The sequence below is a fragment of the Trachypithecus francoisi genome, unplaced genomic scaffold, assembly GCF_009764315.1.
Source record: "Trachypithecus francoisi isolate TF-2019V2 unplaced genomic scaffold, Tfra_2.0 Contig01461, whole genome shotgun sequence".
NCBI lineage: Eukaryota > Metazoa > Chordata > Mammalia > Primates > Cercopithecidae > Trachypithecus > Trachypithecus francoisi.
This window is the reverse complement of record NW_022681433.1, coordinates 480,294-496,749: the sequence shown is the minus strand read 5'-3', so window position 1 is coordinate 496,749 and position 16,456 is coordinate 480,294. Positions and strand designations below refer to the sequence as shown.

Genomic DNA, 16,456 nt, shown 5'->3' with positions numbered 1-16,456 from the left:
TCTTTATATCCCTGTTTCTGGCTCTTCCTTTTAACAACCGTATCCTGGTTCCTGTTTCTTTCCTTTGAATACTAAGGACCACTGCATGAAACAAAGTAGTATTTATAAATAATACATCTTAAAAATTAGTACATATTTTTTCCCCTGTAAATGGTAGCATGATTCTGAGCCCAGGCTTTTTTCACTAAATTATTTATTAAAGAATAATGTACCTGCAGAAAACGGCACAAATTTTAAGCATACAGCTTCATAAGAAAAGCTCTTTTACATTCTCCAGGTTCCAAAAGAGAAAAGGAAAAAAATAACAAGAGGCACAATAAGTTTTAGAATATCACCTAAAAGTATTATATTTCCCCCAATGTCTTAAGAAATTTTAAGCCTAACAAGTAAATATTATTAAAATGAATACCCATATACTATTTACTTATATTTACCAATTGTTAAATGTTTTCCCACATTTACTTTTTCTCTTTTAACGACATGAAAATAAGCTGCAAGGTCATAACACATCATCCCTAAATATTTTAGCATGTATCTCCTAAAAACAAAAGCAGTCTCCTACTTAAACATAATATCATTATCACATCCAAAAAATTTAACATTAATATTGCCTAATAGTCTATATTCACATTTCCAAATTGTTTCCATTTTAATATTCTTCCCTACCTTTACCTCATCCTAGATCCAGTTATGGATTACACATTTTGTTTGACATGTGTTTGTAGACTCCTATGTGTTTATTAGATCAGACAATTTCATTGACTTTTTTTTTTTTCTTTCTTTCTTTCATGACTGACATATTTGAAGAGTTCAGGTACCTTTTCTTATAGAATGCTTCACAATTTGGAAGTAAGGAAATGATTATTTCCTCATGATTAGATTAGGTTACACATTTTTAGAAACAGTACTAGATAGGACATGTTATCCAAGATGCCACTGTGAGAACAAAGGTTGTTTCCTTGTGCAACTAAATAATAAGCCAATGTGAAAAACATTGTGAAAAAAATATGATGGAGTGTAATCACAGTTTAAATATGATGGAGTGCAATCACAGTTTAAAACAAAGATTAGAAAAAGAGTATCTGTTCACCTTCCACTGGCAATAGAAATCAAAGGGCATTGTATTAGTCCATTCTCATGCTGCTAATACAGACATACCTGAGACTGGGTGATTTATAAAGAAAAAGAGGTTTAATGGACTCACAGTTCCACATGGCTGGGGAGGCCTCACAATCATGGTGGAAGGCAAAGGAGAAGCAAAGGCACGTCTTACATGGTGGCAGGCAACTGAGCACGTGCAGAGGAACTGTCCTTTATAAAAGCATCAGGTCTCGTGAATCTTACTCACTTAAGAGAACAGCATAGGAAAAACAGCCTCCATAATTCAATTACCTCCCACGGGTCCCTCCCATGATACATGGCGATTATGGGAGCTGCAATTCAAGGTGAGATTTGGGTGGGGACACAGACAAACCATATTAGGCATCATGGCCCTAAGGTTTTCCACTTGGAATAAAGAGTCACAGAGTGCAACCTGTACTTTAGAGATGTCTTTACACTAAACTCTTTGAAATGTTTATTTCTAAGGGTCGAAATAGCAGGGGACTTTCACATTCTGTATTATTTTTGAAATGCTTGAGTTTTGATAACAAGCAGATATGACTTTACTTTTATAATCAGAGAAACATATTCCAAAGATTTTTAATAGAGAAATATTTAATATAAAAATTTCTTAAAGCAGGGGCTCAGCTTTTCTTACAAGATTAGGTAGCATAGGTTTCTGCTCTCACTAGTAAAACAAACACTGGGCAATACTAGCCCTTGAGTTTTAATGATGGTAAATGTCTTCAGTTTTTCTACAGGACTTTAACAGATTTCCTTTTATGTCTTCCTATTTGCAGGGGGTGGGGGCCAGGGAATTACAAACATTACAGAACAAAGGAGCCATCATCAGCCGATTCTCTGATATAGAATAGACCCTTCAAATGCAGTCATTTCCATTTGATTATTTTCTTTCCTCTTAAGCTTTTGTTTCAGATTCAAATACATTCTGAATAGATGCAATTAACCTTAATATGTATAACCTTACAGCACTCTACTGACTTTGAAGTAAGTAACCTTACTGTGTAATTGAACTAAGTTTCTTTTTTTTCTCATTTCTGCTATGGTTCTACTGATTATTATAGGTATTATGTGTTTTCAAGCTTTCATCATCCTGTTGGTTTATTGTTTCACCATTCCAGCTGTCGAAGACTTTTTGAGCAACTCCCATTCATTTTTGATATTGTATTTGAACAAAAATGATTGCTCCCCAAGCCTTGGCAGACCACAAATGCACACCATACTGAGGAATGGAATCCAGTGCAGAAAAGTTGGAAATTTCTTCTATACAGGACCGTAATTTCTACCCTCCTGCACAAACAGGAATGTAAATTTGATCTAATCAAACCAAAATTTTTTTTAATTTTCATCCACTCTCTCTCTTCTGTTATGCATAGAACTGTGCTTTTCAAACTGTAGGAGGTAATCCTCTAATGGGTCATGAAATCAATTCAATGGATTTATTTTTAATGCACAAGAATAGAAACGGTCAGAGTACATCACATATAATAAAGGTGAAAATTGTTTTGTGTAATTTTAGTTATATATACACTAATATATACTTAGTCATGTACTAGCTCGTGATGTCAAATGAATTGTTCACTGTAGGCTATGATCAGAAGTCTGAAAAAAAAGTCACTGGAAGTTACTATGTTGTTGAGGTTGCACAGTGAGAGTGAGATAACTGCTCTAATGTCAGAGATGGTTTTGTTTTGTTTTGTTTTTTAGACGGAGTCTCGCTCTGTCACCCAGGCTGGAGTGCTGTGGCCGGATCTCAGCTCACTGCAAGCTCCGCCTCCCGGGTTCACGCCATTCTCCTGCCTCAGCCTCCCGAGTAGCTGGGACAACAGGCGCCCGCCACCTCACCCGGCTAATTTTTTTTGTATTTTTTAGTAGAGACAGGGTTTCACCGTGTTAGCCAGGATGGGCTCGATCTCCTGACCTCGTGATCCGCCCATCTCGGCCTCCCAAAGTGCTGGGATTACAGGCTTGAGCCACCTCGCCCAGCCTGTCAGAGATGTTTGAGCCAGAGAGACTCCATCTTGAATAGGGGCTGGGTAAAATAAGGCTAAAACTTGCTGGACTGCACTCCCAGACAGTTAAGGCATTCTAAGTCACAGGATGAGATAGGAGGTTGGCACAAGATACAGGTCATAAAGACCTTGCTGATAAGACAGGTTTCAGTAAAGACAGCTAAAACCCACCAAAACCAAGACAGCAACGAGAGTGACCTCTGGTTTTCCTCAATGCTACACTCCCACCAGCATCATGACAGTTTACAAATGCCATGGCAACATCAGGAAGTTATCCTAGATGGTCTAAAGAGGAGAAACATGAATAACCCACACCTTGTTTAGCATAAAATTAAGAAATAACCATAAAAATGGGCAACCAGCAGGCCTCGGGGCTGCTCTGCCTATGGAGTAGTCATTCTTTATTCCTTTACTTTCTTAATAAACTTGCTTTCACTTTGCTGTATAGACTTGCCCTGAATTCTTTCTTGTGTGACTTCCGAGAACCTTCTCTTGGGGTCCGGATCAGGACCCCTTGCCAGTAACACTAACGCCAGGCTACCAAGCTCACCCGTCATTTGTGAAAAGCAGCAGAACAAAGGGAATCCCCAGAGAAACTTTTCTCCTGCAAACTACTTCTCTATTCAAATCATTTTAAAACTATGGTGGGGTTCACGACATGTTATCCCAAAATTTGGACTTTGGCATTTGAGAAAACAGCAAAAGCAGGAAGGCCTCTCTGACCTTCTCCCATCTTTCTCCCCTGAAGCAAGCCATAAAAAATTTCTCTGACCTTCCTCTAAGGTAGGTCATAAGATCCTCATTTCAGAGGGATCCTCCCTCCTCCCTAAACCCATAGGAAACGAATGGAGACATAGAGACACAAAGAATTTGAACAAACAGGCCTTGCTACGCTTCCCCAGTTTATGTCATTAGACCATACACCTTTTTACCAATCATACTTCTATACACTATCCACTCTTCATCAAACCTAAGCATAAAAAGACACAGTTTTCCCTGGTTCTTTGAATCTTCATTTTTGGAAGCTCCTTTGCCCTATAAAACTTATGTTGCATGAATGGGTATGCTTTTCTCTTGTTAATCTATCTTTTTTTTATAAAGATATCAGCCATGAACCTAGGGATAGGTAAGGAAAGAAATCTTCCCCTCTCTGCAACTGTAAATGTCACATTACTGCTTCTATATTATCACTCCCTTTAGCTTACAGAACTTCTCTTTTCTTAAAGTCAATATAAAACAATGATAGGGCTGGGCGCAGTGGCTCACACCTGTAATCTCAGCACTTTAGGAGGCCGAGGCAGGTGGATCACAAGGTCAGCAGTTCAAGACCTGCCTGACCTGCATGGTGAAACCCTGTCTCTACTAAAAATACAAAAATTAACCAGGCACGGTGGTGGGCACCTGTAATCCCAGCTACTCAGGAGGCTGAGGCAGGAGAATCGCCTGAACCCGGGAGGCAGAGTTTTCAGTGAGCTGAGACCGCATCATTGTACTCCAGCCTGGGTGACAGAGCAAGACTCCATCTCAGGAAAAAAAAAAAAAAATGATGATAGGACCTTAGCTAGCTGCACTATCACTCCTTCTATCTATCCTCCCTCTATACATCATATTCAAGATCCAGAATTTGGTAGATAGACGTAGGTTTGAATACTGGTTCTGTCACTCAAAAAGCCATGAGATCTTGGAAAATTATTTTATTTTCAAGACTCAGTTTCTTCATCTTTAAGGTAGCAAACGGCTTATCATGAAGAAACTATTCCATAATGTACCTGACATACTTAACACAAGGTCTAGCACATGGTTAAACATTGAAAACACATGAGCTACTAAATGTTATTTTGGTTTGTCTCTCAGGGGTACCCAGTTTAATTATTCCAGCTCATAACAAATTTACTTCATGCTACAACAGGATTCCAATGCTTCATTACATTTCTCATTTCAAAAATAAGTCAAATAGTATTAGTATTAGTATCTGGTAATCATTGAGACAGCTACCCAGCTCATTGAGACATGTCATTAGTAAGAGTTAAATACTATCTGTTGCTTTATAAACTTTCTGCATGCTGAAGATGGACTTAAATAATCCCCTAATGAATAACCATCTATATTGAGCCATCACGAAGATTGCTCATTACAATCAGTCACAGATACTCTCTTCCAATGTACTATTACTTCATAACATTAAAAGGAACTCCAGCATTATTCAGTTCTCTATTTCCAGGGAAGAATACTAGCCCGATGCATTCAGGCCACTTAGCATCTATAAGCAGAATTTTATTTTCTCATAATCATATAGAGAAGGAAATTGAAAATATGGACATTGCAGTGAGGAAGCAATAGTGAAAACAGTTCTAATATACTCTAATAAGTTTGTAAAAACTTGCACTTAATTTCAGAATATTGTATGTGGCTTATTCAGATGCAAATAATGTGAGTCAAAATGACTTAAGTTCTGTCTTAGACATAAGAAACCATACTTCAGGATTTCAGAAAACAGACACTAAATAGTGATATTTATAAAAATTTAACACTACAACTTAGTGACTTTATTATTGTATATCCCACCTTGTATTCCATGTTATAATTACAGAATACAAAATTTAACAATGCTTTTTAAGGAGAAAAGAGAAAACTCAGGACTGGCCATGAGGAACTGCTCTTACCAAACCATCACTGATTCTACTTTTATCTCCCTTGAGAGTTTGGAGATGAAGAGAAGGATTACAAAGATTATTTCCTTCCCTCGAGCATAACAAACTGGTGGGACGCATTGAGATTGGATCAAGGAAAGTAGGAAATGTGTTTTCTGGGCCCTAAAGGAGGAAATGAGAAAAAGAATGGGTTTCCCCAATCTGCATAGATAGCATGCCATCAACAGACATAAATAAGATGTCTAAGTGTTGAGGTTGCAGTAGGTTGTTTGAGACTGTATTAGTTTGAGTTCTTCAGAAGCTGACACCAAGACAGAGTTAGACATGCAAGAGATGGATAAGGAGGAATGCTTGTGAAGGATGAAAGGGGGAACAGGGGTAGGCAAGGAAAGCCTTGAGAACAAGACTGGGTCTGATTCCTATTGCCAAAACCTAAATAAAAGACAACGAGAGAGGCTCTCCTAAAGAAAATTATATTTATTCTGGATTGAGCATTGCAATGGGAATACAGTGGGTATATTCAGGAAAGCAAAGGAAGACCAGGGTTTTTAAAGGAAAAGTGAGGAGGGTGATATAAGTTGTTTGAGACCAATATCCTTGGCTACAAGAATCAACAAGGGTAGAATCAATCCAAGGTTGGACAGACAGTTGCTAGGCAGATGCCCTTGCAGAAGTATTTTTTAAGGTTGTAGCTTTTGTGCAAAGTTGTAGTTTTTGCAGAGCCTTTTGTGAGAGTTCTTGTTATCAGGCATATGTGCGTGAGAATCCTCCCTTCATGGCCCCAGCTCCACATGTTTGACACAAGTGACCTCATTTTGAGTCTGACAACTTTCATTCTATGAAAGGACGGAAGGAAAGAGGATTGAGTAGCAAGATCCTCAGAGTGTTACACAGTTCGGAGAAAATCTTGGACAGGAATATGGGGAGTCTTCCAGCAAAAGTTGCCTAATAGAGGAGTCCCACATGGGCCAGGAATAGGCTAGCACTAAAACCATCCCAAGAAAATTGTATAAAATTGAGCAAGAGAAAAATAATAAAATGCAACCGGGCTTGCAGCAGCAATCATTAAGCCAGCTTGCCCTTTGGTCTACTTCCTTGTAGCCGGTTGCTGCTCGCTAGCCCAGCTGTGAGGTGTCCAACGGACAACCCCAGATTTTCTAGCCCCTCACTCTCCATGAATCCCTTTAAAAACCCTTGCCCAGTACCCGTGGAAGAAACAAATTTGAGGCTTGAGAATTCCTGTTTCTTCACTGAGAACGTCATGATGATTAAACTCTTCCTCTGCTGCAAGTGCCATTGTCAGTGTATGGGTCTATTGCTGCACAGAGGGTGTATAAGCCTGGCAGTTCTGCAACAGCACTGGCACCCTGGAATGCTCAGTCATTGGCTGGGACGAGTGCGGCACAAGCCAGCACTCACAGGCAAGGTATAACGGATCCAAAAGGGTGGCAGCTGGGGCCGTCAGCTGACTATGCTCCCCACTGTAAGTTCTTCTGAAGACAATCTGAACAACAAGTTTCTCTGACTGTTCAGAGGCCACTTAAACTCCTGTGATATAATAAAAAATAAATATTTGGTCATGGTCTCTGGTTCCAAGTTCCCAAAACCCTTGGGATTCCCAGAGTGCTGTCTACTGTATGCTAATGACTGTTGGTGAGGTCCCTAGACAGCTAGCTTAAGAACCAAGACTGGTAGCTAGAAAAACCAACCAGGAGATTGGAGGGTTAAAACTTTCAGCCCCATCTCAATTTCTGGGGAGAAGAGGGGTCTGGAGATTTAATCACCAATAGCCACTGGACTTATTCAATGATGCCTAGGTAATAAAGCCTCAATAAAAGTTCTTGAACTATAAGGTTTGGGGGTCTTCCAGGTTGGTGAACACATCAACGTACCTACCTAGAGTATGGAAACTCTTCACACCCCACCACCTACCCCTTCATCCCCCAAGAGATGCCTTACGCATCTCTTCCACTTCACTGAGTTGTATCCTTTATGATAAACCTATAATCATAAATATAGTAATTTCTGTGAGTTTTGTGAGTCACTCTAGTGAATTATTAAAACTGGGGAAGGGGAGATGCATGGGAACCCCCAACTTTGTAGTCTGGTGGGGAGACATACAGGTAGCCTGGAGATTCCATTTGCAGCTAGTGTCTGAAGTCTGAAGTGGGGGGTCACTTTTGCAGGACTGAGCCCTTAATTTGTGGGGTCCACACTAACTCTGAGTAGTTAGTGTTAGAACTGAACTGTGGGACACCTAGTTGGGGTCAGAGTTAGTTGGTGTTAGAATGACATATTTGGTGTCAGGAAAAAAAAACAACACGTAACTCCTAATGATCCTGTAGACCAAAGCTCAAACGTCACATCTGAGGAAAGATCTTCCTGCTCCCAAGACCAGCTCAGACCCTGGCTTTCCTTGCAAGCTTGTCCAGCCCAGGGCCCACAAGGTGCATGTAGCCCGGGCGGCTCAGGATGGCTTTGAATGTGGCCCAACACAAATGTATAAACTTTCTTAAAACATGGAGGGTTTTTTTTGCAATTTTTTTTTAAGCTCATCCGCTATCATTAGTGTTGGTGTATTTTATGTGGGGCCCGAGACGATTCTTCCAATGTGGCCCCAGGAAGCCAAAAGATTGGATACCCCTGCTTTATAGTATACATATTTATTCACATTTTAATAAATGTCCGTTCCATCAATTAGACAGTAAGCTTCATAAGGGCTTATTTTTTGTTGAGTAGTTATTTGTTCCTAGTTTTTTTTTTTTTTTTTTTTTTTTTTTGAGACGGAGTCTCGCTCTGTCGCCCAGGCTGGAATGCAGTGGCCGGATCTCAGCTCACTGCAAGCTCCGCCTCCCGGGTTCACGCCATTCTCCTGCCTCAGCCTCCCAAGTAGCTGGGACTACAGGCGCCCGCCACCTCGCCCGGCTAGTTTTTTGTATTTTTTAGTAGAGACAGGGTTTCACCATATTAGCCAGGATGGTCTCAATCTCCTGACCTCGTGATCCACCCGTCTCGGCCTCCCAAAGTGCTGGGATTACAGGCTTGAGCCACCGCGCCCGGCCTGTTCCTAGTTTTTAATTAGTTATTTTAAGCTAGAGATCCTCTCATTCCATGGTGGTTATGAGGATTGAGAGTCAATATACATAGTGTGCTTCTACATACTAGGCACTATATAACTGCTATGGTTATCACTGCTCATGTTGAAATATCTACAATACTAATACAAAGTAGGCCACAAAAATGTTAAGATTAACATAAGTTACATACAAATTCAGCTCAAGTTAACTATAAAATAAAATTCCATATTATAGGTTCGTTTTCAAAATATCTTTTTATTTTCTTCAAACAGCATCAAGCTAAAGGACCAGGTATGGTTGGACAAGTACAAGAATGTGAACTCAACCCTATATTACTAGCACAGGCAAGACCTCATTTCCCAGAATTGGATAAAAACTAGGTAAATGCATGTCTTTGTCTTATATTTATCTAGAGGTGATATAAATAATGTAAAATATTTACAAACAAGCAGAACATTAAGAGGAAGGATAAAGGTTTACTTTGGATTAGAAGTTTGTGTAAGCTTTTTTCTCTTTTAATTTGTGTAGATAGCTTTGATATGTAAAGACAAGATAAAAATCACCAAGTAAAACTAATTGGGAAACCCAGTATGAATTAGTAAATACTTGTAATAACTTAAATCCAAATTCCATCAAGAACTCAATCTTGTCTGAGAGTCTATCAGAGGTACTCAGAATCATTTAATATATTGATAGCCATAGATTTTTACTAGTATACTTTGTTTCTATGCAAGTAGGTGGTTTATTTATTTATTTATTTGAGACAGGGTCTCACTCTGTTAACAGCCCAGGCTTGAGTACAATGGTACAATCATAGGTCACTGTAGTCTTGGAGCTCCTGAGCTCAAGCTATCCTCCTGCCTCAGCCTCTCGAGTAGCTGGGACACAGGTATGTGCCACCGTGCTCAAAAAAAAATTTTTTTTTTTTTTGGAGACAAGGGCCTCCCTATGTTACTCCTGGACTAAAGCAATCCTCCCACATTGGCTTCCCAAAGTGCTGAGGTCACAGGCACAAACCCCTGCACCCGACCACAAGTAGGTGTTTTAAACCAGTGTTTTTTCCGTGTGTTTTTAACAAGGCGCAAACACTCGACTTAAGGGTGACAGCATAGTACTTTACCAGGCATAAAGTTATGCTTTACACATGTATATGTGGAAAAATTAAAACCCTATGAAGTTGTTATTGTCTCATATTAAGTAATGAGGAAACTGAGGCATAAAGTAGCTAAGGATTATGTTCAAAGAGCAAGTGATGGCATAATCAGAACTGAACCCAGGTCTACCCGGCATCAGAGGCCATATTCCTAATCCCCACACTGGGGCTGCAGGAGGAAATTAATGGAAGGATGCACACAAAACAAGAGAAATCTTTTACCATATAAATAATTTCACATTATGAGTAGACAAATGAAGCTGTACTATTAAAGCACTTAACTCTATCCTCTTTTTTTTTGTTTGTTTGTTTTGTTTCGTTTTTGAGACAGAGTCTCACTCTGTTGCCCAGGCTGGAGTGCAGTGGCGTGATCTTGGTTCACTGCAAGCTCCACTTCCTGGGTTCATGCCATTCTCCTGCCTCAGCCTCCCAAGTAGCTGGGACTACAGGCGCCCACCACCACACCCGGCTAATTTTTTGTATTTTTAGAAGAGATGGGGTCTCATCGTGTTAGCTAGGATGGTCTCCATCTCCTGACCTCGTGATCTGCCCGCCTCGGCCCACAAAGTGCTGGGATTACAGGCAGGCGTGAGCCACCACGCCCAGCCTCTTTATTTTTTTAAATCAGAAAGTGTTTCTAATTTTTTATCCCCAAAATAAATAAAGATTTCTTTATTTTGGGGCAGCGGGTGGGCAGCTAATTCTACTGAGATATGCGCCATTCATTTTCCTTGGTTTTCCAACTCCATTAAAGGAAACAAGTGAGAAAGTGAATCTAAGTAACTAATGGAGATGCAACAAAAATTCAAAGTTGTCCCAACAGGATCTCAGACATCAAACCCCTAAAAGGGAATATATAATTCTGTACTTACTGCAACTGGTTTAGATGGAAAAAAAAAAAAAAAAAAGGAAGACTCAGTGAGAGATAACTAAACACTTCCTGGTATTTTTTAATGGTTTATTTGAAAGTCTTTTTAGGAATTGCAAAATAGGCCGGGCGCGGTGGCTCAAGCCTGTAATCCCAGCACTTTGGGAGGCCGAGACGGGCGGATCACGAGGTCAGGAGATCGAGACCATCCTGGCTAACACGGAGAAACCCCGTCTCTACTAAAAAATACAAAAAACTAGCCGGGTGAGGTGGCGGGCGCCTGTAGTCCCAGCTACTTGGGAGGCTGAGGCAGGAGAATGGCGTGAACCCGGGAGGCGGAGCTTGCAGTGAGCTGAGATCCGGCCACTGTACTCCAGCCTGGGCGACAGAGCGAGACTCCGTCTCAAAAAAAAAAAAAAGGAATTGCAAAATAGTGTGCAATGAGGTCTTCAGGGTATTAAGGCCTGCATAACCCATCCAAAAGCTGCCTATTTCTGAGCAGTTTGGTCTAGCAAGATTCCGGGGTAATTACAACCAAATAAGAACATAGATGCAACAGTTAATACTTATGTGATGATATGAGCTTGAAAATAAATGGTTATATCAAAATAAATGCTTTTTAACAGAAAAAAGTAATGCAAATCATGTTCATCATCAGCTATTCATGGACATGAGACCGTATGTCTGTGACCTTTGTTACTGTTAAGTACTATAGCTTGTAGATATGCGGGTTACTTGAAAGTTATGGGCTGCTTCTATTGTGGCAAGACACCAATTATTCTGAGGAGGAAAGAAATGCAACAATCTCTAATTGATTTCCAGATTATCCACCCCATCTAAGGGTAAACCTAAGCTGAATAATATTAAAGGCCTGGTACTTTTAAAAGCTAAGGGATGAAAGAAAATCTACTGTTTATTGGCCATAAGGTTATATACTGTTTCTTAGCAACCAGGGTTTGTCTTTCGTAGGACTAGAAGTCGATGAAAAAGGAGACACTAAAAATAAAACCATTTGGACAGTTCCAATTCACAGAGGCAGCACTTCAAAGGCAGTGATGTTGTGATAAACCACACTGCTGAGTTAAAGAAGTTCACTCCTTTGGCTGGAAAGAGAGGCTCATGACACTTGCATAATAAATGTGTCCCGGATACTCACTGCAGTCCCTGAATCAAAGACCAGGAATAAATGCTACCTATCTGTTCTTGGATAGAGCACATATCAACATCAGGGACAAGAGTTACTACGGTCACTGACCTCCTCACTCACTCAGCTCCACTCCTCTGGTTGTAAGAGGCTAGTTTATCTGGGAGTCTTGTTGGGACACAGGCTTGCTCCTACCTAGAGGCAGAATTTGAATCTTCTACCCCATATCACATTTCTTGTTGACCCTTACCTGTTAGTGTCTGATATAGTAATTCCATTTAGGGCACCAAGTTTTGTTTTTTTTGTTTTGTTTTGTGTTGAGACAGAGTCTCGCTCTCTTGCCCAGGCTGGAGTGCAACGGTGAGATTTCGGCTCACTGCAACCTCCGTCTCCCTGGTTCAAGCGATTCTCCTACCTCAACCTCCCAAGTAGCTGGGACTATAGGCGCGTGTCATTACACCCAGTTTATTATTTTATCTTTAGTAAAGATGGGGTTTCACCATGTTGGCCAGGCTGGTTTTGAACTCCTGACCTCAGGTGATATGCCTGCCTTGGCCCCACAAAGTGCTGGGATTATAGGCTTGAGCCAATGCGCCTGGCCCGGCACCAAGTTTTTAAAAAACAGTAAGGGAAAAGTTATTTCCATACTGGTTGGAGTATGAGCTCTGGAGATACCTGGAAAATGACATCTTACTGGATGCCTAGGCAGTTGCTACACACCCACGTCTTTCAATCCTGTAGCCAGTCACAAAAGTCAGAAAAGTAGCGTTCCTAGAAAGAACCGGGCTGGTTATTTACCAAAGGACTGCAAACTAGCAAACTCTATTTATAAGGCAAGGCATGGATGCTTTCATTTAAGCAAATGAGCTTTCATTCAGTCAAAATCCCTGTTGTTGGGCCCCTGTGGCTTCAAACTCCAAGGACCAAGAAGGTGCTTGTATGTTTGGGGCCCGGGCTCCCGCCCCGAAGCCAGGTTGTTAAAATACTCACTGTCTCTGGCCCGCGTGCACGACGCTCTCCCGCGAAGGGCTCTCAGGGACTGCCTGCAAACCCTGTCTCTGGTCTTCCAGCGGGCCCAGCTTCCCGTGCCGCCCATAAGGGTCCCGGGGGTCCTGGGTCGGGCGGGAGCCAGGGGAGGCGCCGATCCCGGAGCTCACCACTCTACTGCGTGTGTACATGGTGCACAGCCCGCGGGTCCCGGGCCGCCGTCGCTGCGGGAGGGATGCGGCTGGGACGCTTAGCGAAGTCTCCAGACGGGATTCCAAAGTGCAGAGGCAGCGGTTTTAACAGCTGAGTTTCGGTTTCTCAGAATCAGCAGCAAACTGCGCCCGCCCCAGAGAACTTCCCCATCTATTCTCCACTGAGGCCCCCTCCGACCTTATCGCGGGTTCACAGCCCAGGAGGTTGACTTGAGCGGGCTTGATTGGCTACAGGTGAGCAGGTTTAAAGTCTCACAATCACCTTAGAGGTTAATCAGAATAACTGGGATCAGCCACGGACACCTGGTGACCGATTAGCCCGCAAAGTGACTACAATCCTGAAAGATACTTGAGAAACTGTTTAACAGGCAACTCTAATTTGAGGACCGCTGGATATTTGAGACTGTAAAAAACATATTAACCTTAAAATACCAGGGATTAGGTCAATAACTAAAATCATCTCAACAAAATGTCGCCTTTTATCAGTAATGACTGCGGTGTGGCTGTTACCAAGGCACATACTTTCAAGTTAGAGGAAATGGAAACTGAAATCAAAAGAAAACAAAACCCCACAAAGCTGGAGAAGTAAGCTAAGGTAGACGTGATTCTCCAGGCAGCCTTGCTAAGTAATTGACTAGACATTCGAGAACTGTTAAAAAAAAAAAAAAAAAAAAGACCTGCTCTGTGCAGAACAGTGTGCAATGGTGATGTGGGGACATTTTAAAATAAGGATTTGTAAGGCTCAGTTTCTGTAGGTCCAGGGGTGAGCTCTGACATTCATATTTTTGAAAAGCTCCCAGATGGTTCTGATGTGTGTCAGGGTTGGTCACCAGGGTCACAATGCCATCTACACAAAGATGAGTGAAGGCTCCTCCCTCACATTACCTGCATTCTAGGAGTATCCTAGTAGACAGGTAAACAAATGGGAATTCCACTTTGGGATAAATGAAATGACAGGCAGCTGTGGAGGCACAGGGAAACTAGGGATTAGCCCTCTGAGTAATTCAGGAACAGGGACATTTGAGAATGAGCCACCAAAGACATAGGAATTCACCAGGAAGAAGGAGATGCTACGGCAGAGGCTCGTCACTTAAAATGACATGGTGTGTACTTAATTCCAGGGCTTGTCATGTGGCTGGAGCACCCCATCCCTAGGCCAGCAAGGCACTTAGGAGCTGGACTGTCTTGCTTTTATTATTGGTGCTTAGAACAAACAGACAAATGCAGGTTTGATAGCTAACGAAAGAATGAAATTGAAGGGTGGGCAAGGGTGGGATAGGAGAGGAGAAAATAATGACAAGGAACATGGTAGGAAAGGCAGTCAGGGTTTCTATGCCATCCTAAGACACTGGAGTTTTGTAGAGTAGGCCAGAGTTTCACAAATTTCAGTAAGCATCAGAACCACTTGGAGGAGGGTGTGTTAAAACAGATTTATGGGCCGGGCGCGGTGGCTCAAGCCTGTAATCCCAGCACTTTGGGAGGCCGAGACGGGCGGATCACGAGGTCAGGAGATCGAGACCATCCTGGCTAACACGGTGAAACCCCGTCTCTACTAAAAATACAAAAAAAAATTAGCCGGGCGAGGTGGCGGCGCCTGTAGTCCCAGCTACTCGGGAGGCTGAGGCAGGAGAATTGCTTGAACCCGGGAGGCGGAGCTTGCAGTGAGCTGAGATCCGGCCACAGCACTCCAGCCTGGGCGACAGAGCGAGACTCCATCTCAAAAAAAAAAAAAAAAAAAAAAAAAAAAACAGATTTATGGCCAGGCACAGTGGCTCACTCCTGTAATTCCAGTACTTTTGGAGGCCAAGGCAGGAGGATCACCTGAGGTCAGGAGTTGAAGACCAGCCTGGCCAACATGGCAAAACCCCGCCTCTACCTGGGCGACAGAGACAGACTCCGTCTCAAAAAAAAAAAAGAAAAGAAAAGAAATAGAGTTTCTGATTCAGGTCTGGGATGGGGCCCAAGGATTTGCAGTTCTAACAAATTTCCAGGTAATACCAATGATGCCAGTCTCAGGATCACCCTTTGGGAACCACTGTTGTAGGCAATGTGGAAGGCACAGAAAGTTTTTCAATAAGGCAGTTACACTAATAATATCTGTTTTACAAAGTTAGCTCTAACAATGTGAAACGGAGATTGAAAGATGAAGAGACTGAAATTGGGAAGATAAATTCAGAACCTAGTTATGGCTAGGTAAGAAATACAGATCTGAGCTAAGGCAATCCAGAAAGCAGGGAGCAAAATCAAGACATTTCACATGGACCAGGGTCAGTTGCTCATGCCTGTAATCCCAGCACTTTTGGAGACTGAGGCAGGAGGATCACCTGAGGCCAGGAGTTTAAGGCCAGCCTGGGCAGCATGGTAAGACCTCATCTCTACAAAACAAATAAATAAAACATGAAAGACACTTCACATGAGAGATTAGCATAGATAAAAACTAGAAGAGAGAATTGAGTACTGGAAGGCAGCAGAGAGAAGGGGAGACGGCTTTTATAGTGCTTTGAGACCAGCTCTGCCACATACTAGTCACACAATCAAGACCAAGTCCCTTAATTCCTCAGAGGTCCAGTTTCCTCCTCTGCCCCATGTGGGTATTGTGAGGAATAGAGATCACACACATCAGTGGTTCTCAAATGGAGTTGATTTTTCCTCTTGCAGACATCTGGCAATGCCTGGAGATATTTTTGATTGTATAGCCTCAAAGTGGGTAGGTGCTACTAGCATGTAGTGTGTAAAGGCCAGGGATGCTGCTAAACATCCTACAATGCACAGAATAGGCTCACACGACAAAGAGTTATCCTGCCCCAAGTGTCAGTAGTGTTGAAGTTGAAAAATCCTGATCTTCACGATATGCCTAACTTAGAGCCCCAGTAATTTAATGGTTGCTGTCTTTATGGTGACTTTTAACTTTGTGACTGGATAGGAGAACCTAGAGGAGGGACAAGCTTTGAGGGAATTTCTAAGAGTCTGTTTAGGTGCTGTTGAGTGTGAGGTACCTGCGGGGTGAGAAACGCAGACCTAGAGATCAACAAAAAGAGGAACAGCATGGTCTTTCTGGAGGCCATCTTCCACATTGTACTTTACTAGGAAAATACCCCTGGAACTCTTGTTTCAAAGGAGAAAATTATTTTGGTAGTTGGATGAAATTTAAAGTTTGAGGAAGGGAAAATCCACATTGGGGGAAAACCGATTCTCCAAAAGGAGCTAATAATAGGCATGTTGGCCTCAAG

The 16,456-nt window shown here is 41.9% G+C and overlaps 1 protein-coding gene across 1 annotated transcript in view; it reads right to left on the bottom strand.

Moving 5' to 3' along the window:
* Window positions 1–13,685, bottom strand: part of EPSTI1 (epithelial stromal interaction 1) — a 110,310-nt gene extending 96,625 nt beyond the window's left edge. The window contains exon 1 of the mRNA XM_033234065.1: window positions 13,018–13,685. Coding sequence (XP_033089956.1) covers window positions 13,018–13,205 — 188 coding nt within the window. The 5' untranslated portion in view covers window positions 13,206–13,685. The remainder of the gene's footprint in view (window positions 1–13,017) is intronic.
* Between the last annotated feature and the right edge of the window lie 2,771 nt (window positions 13,686–16,456).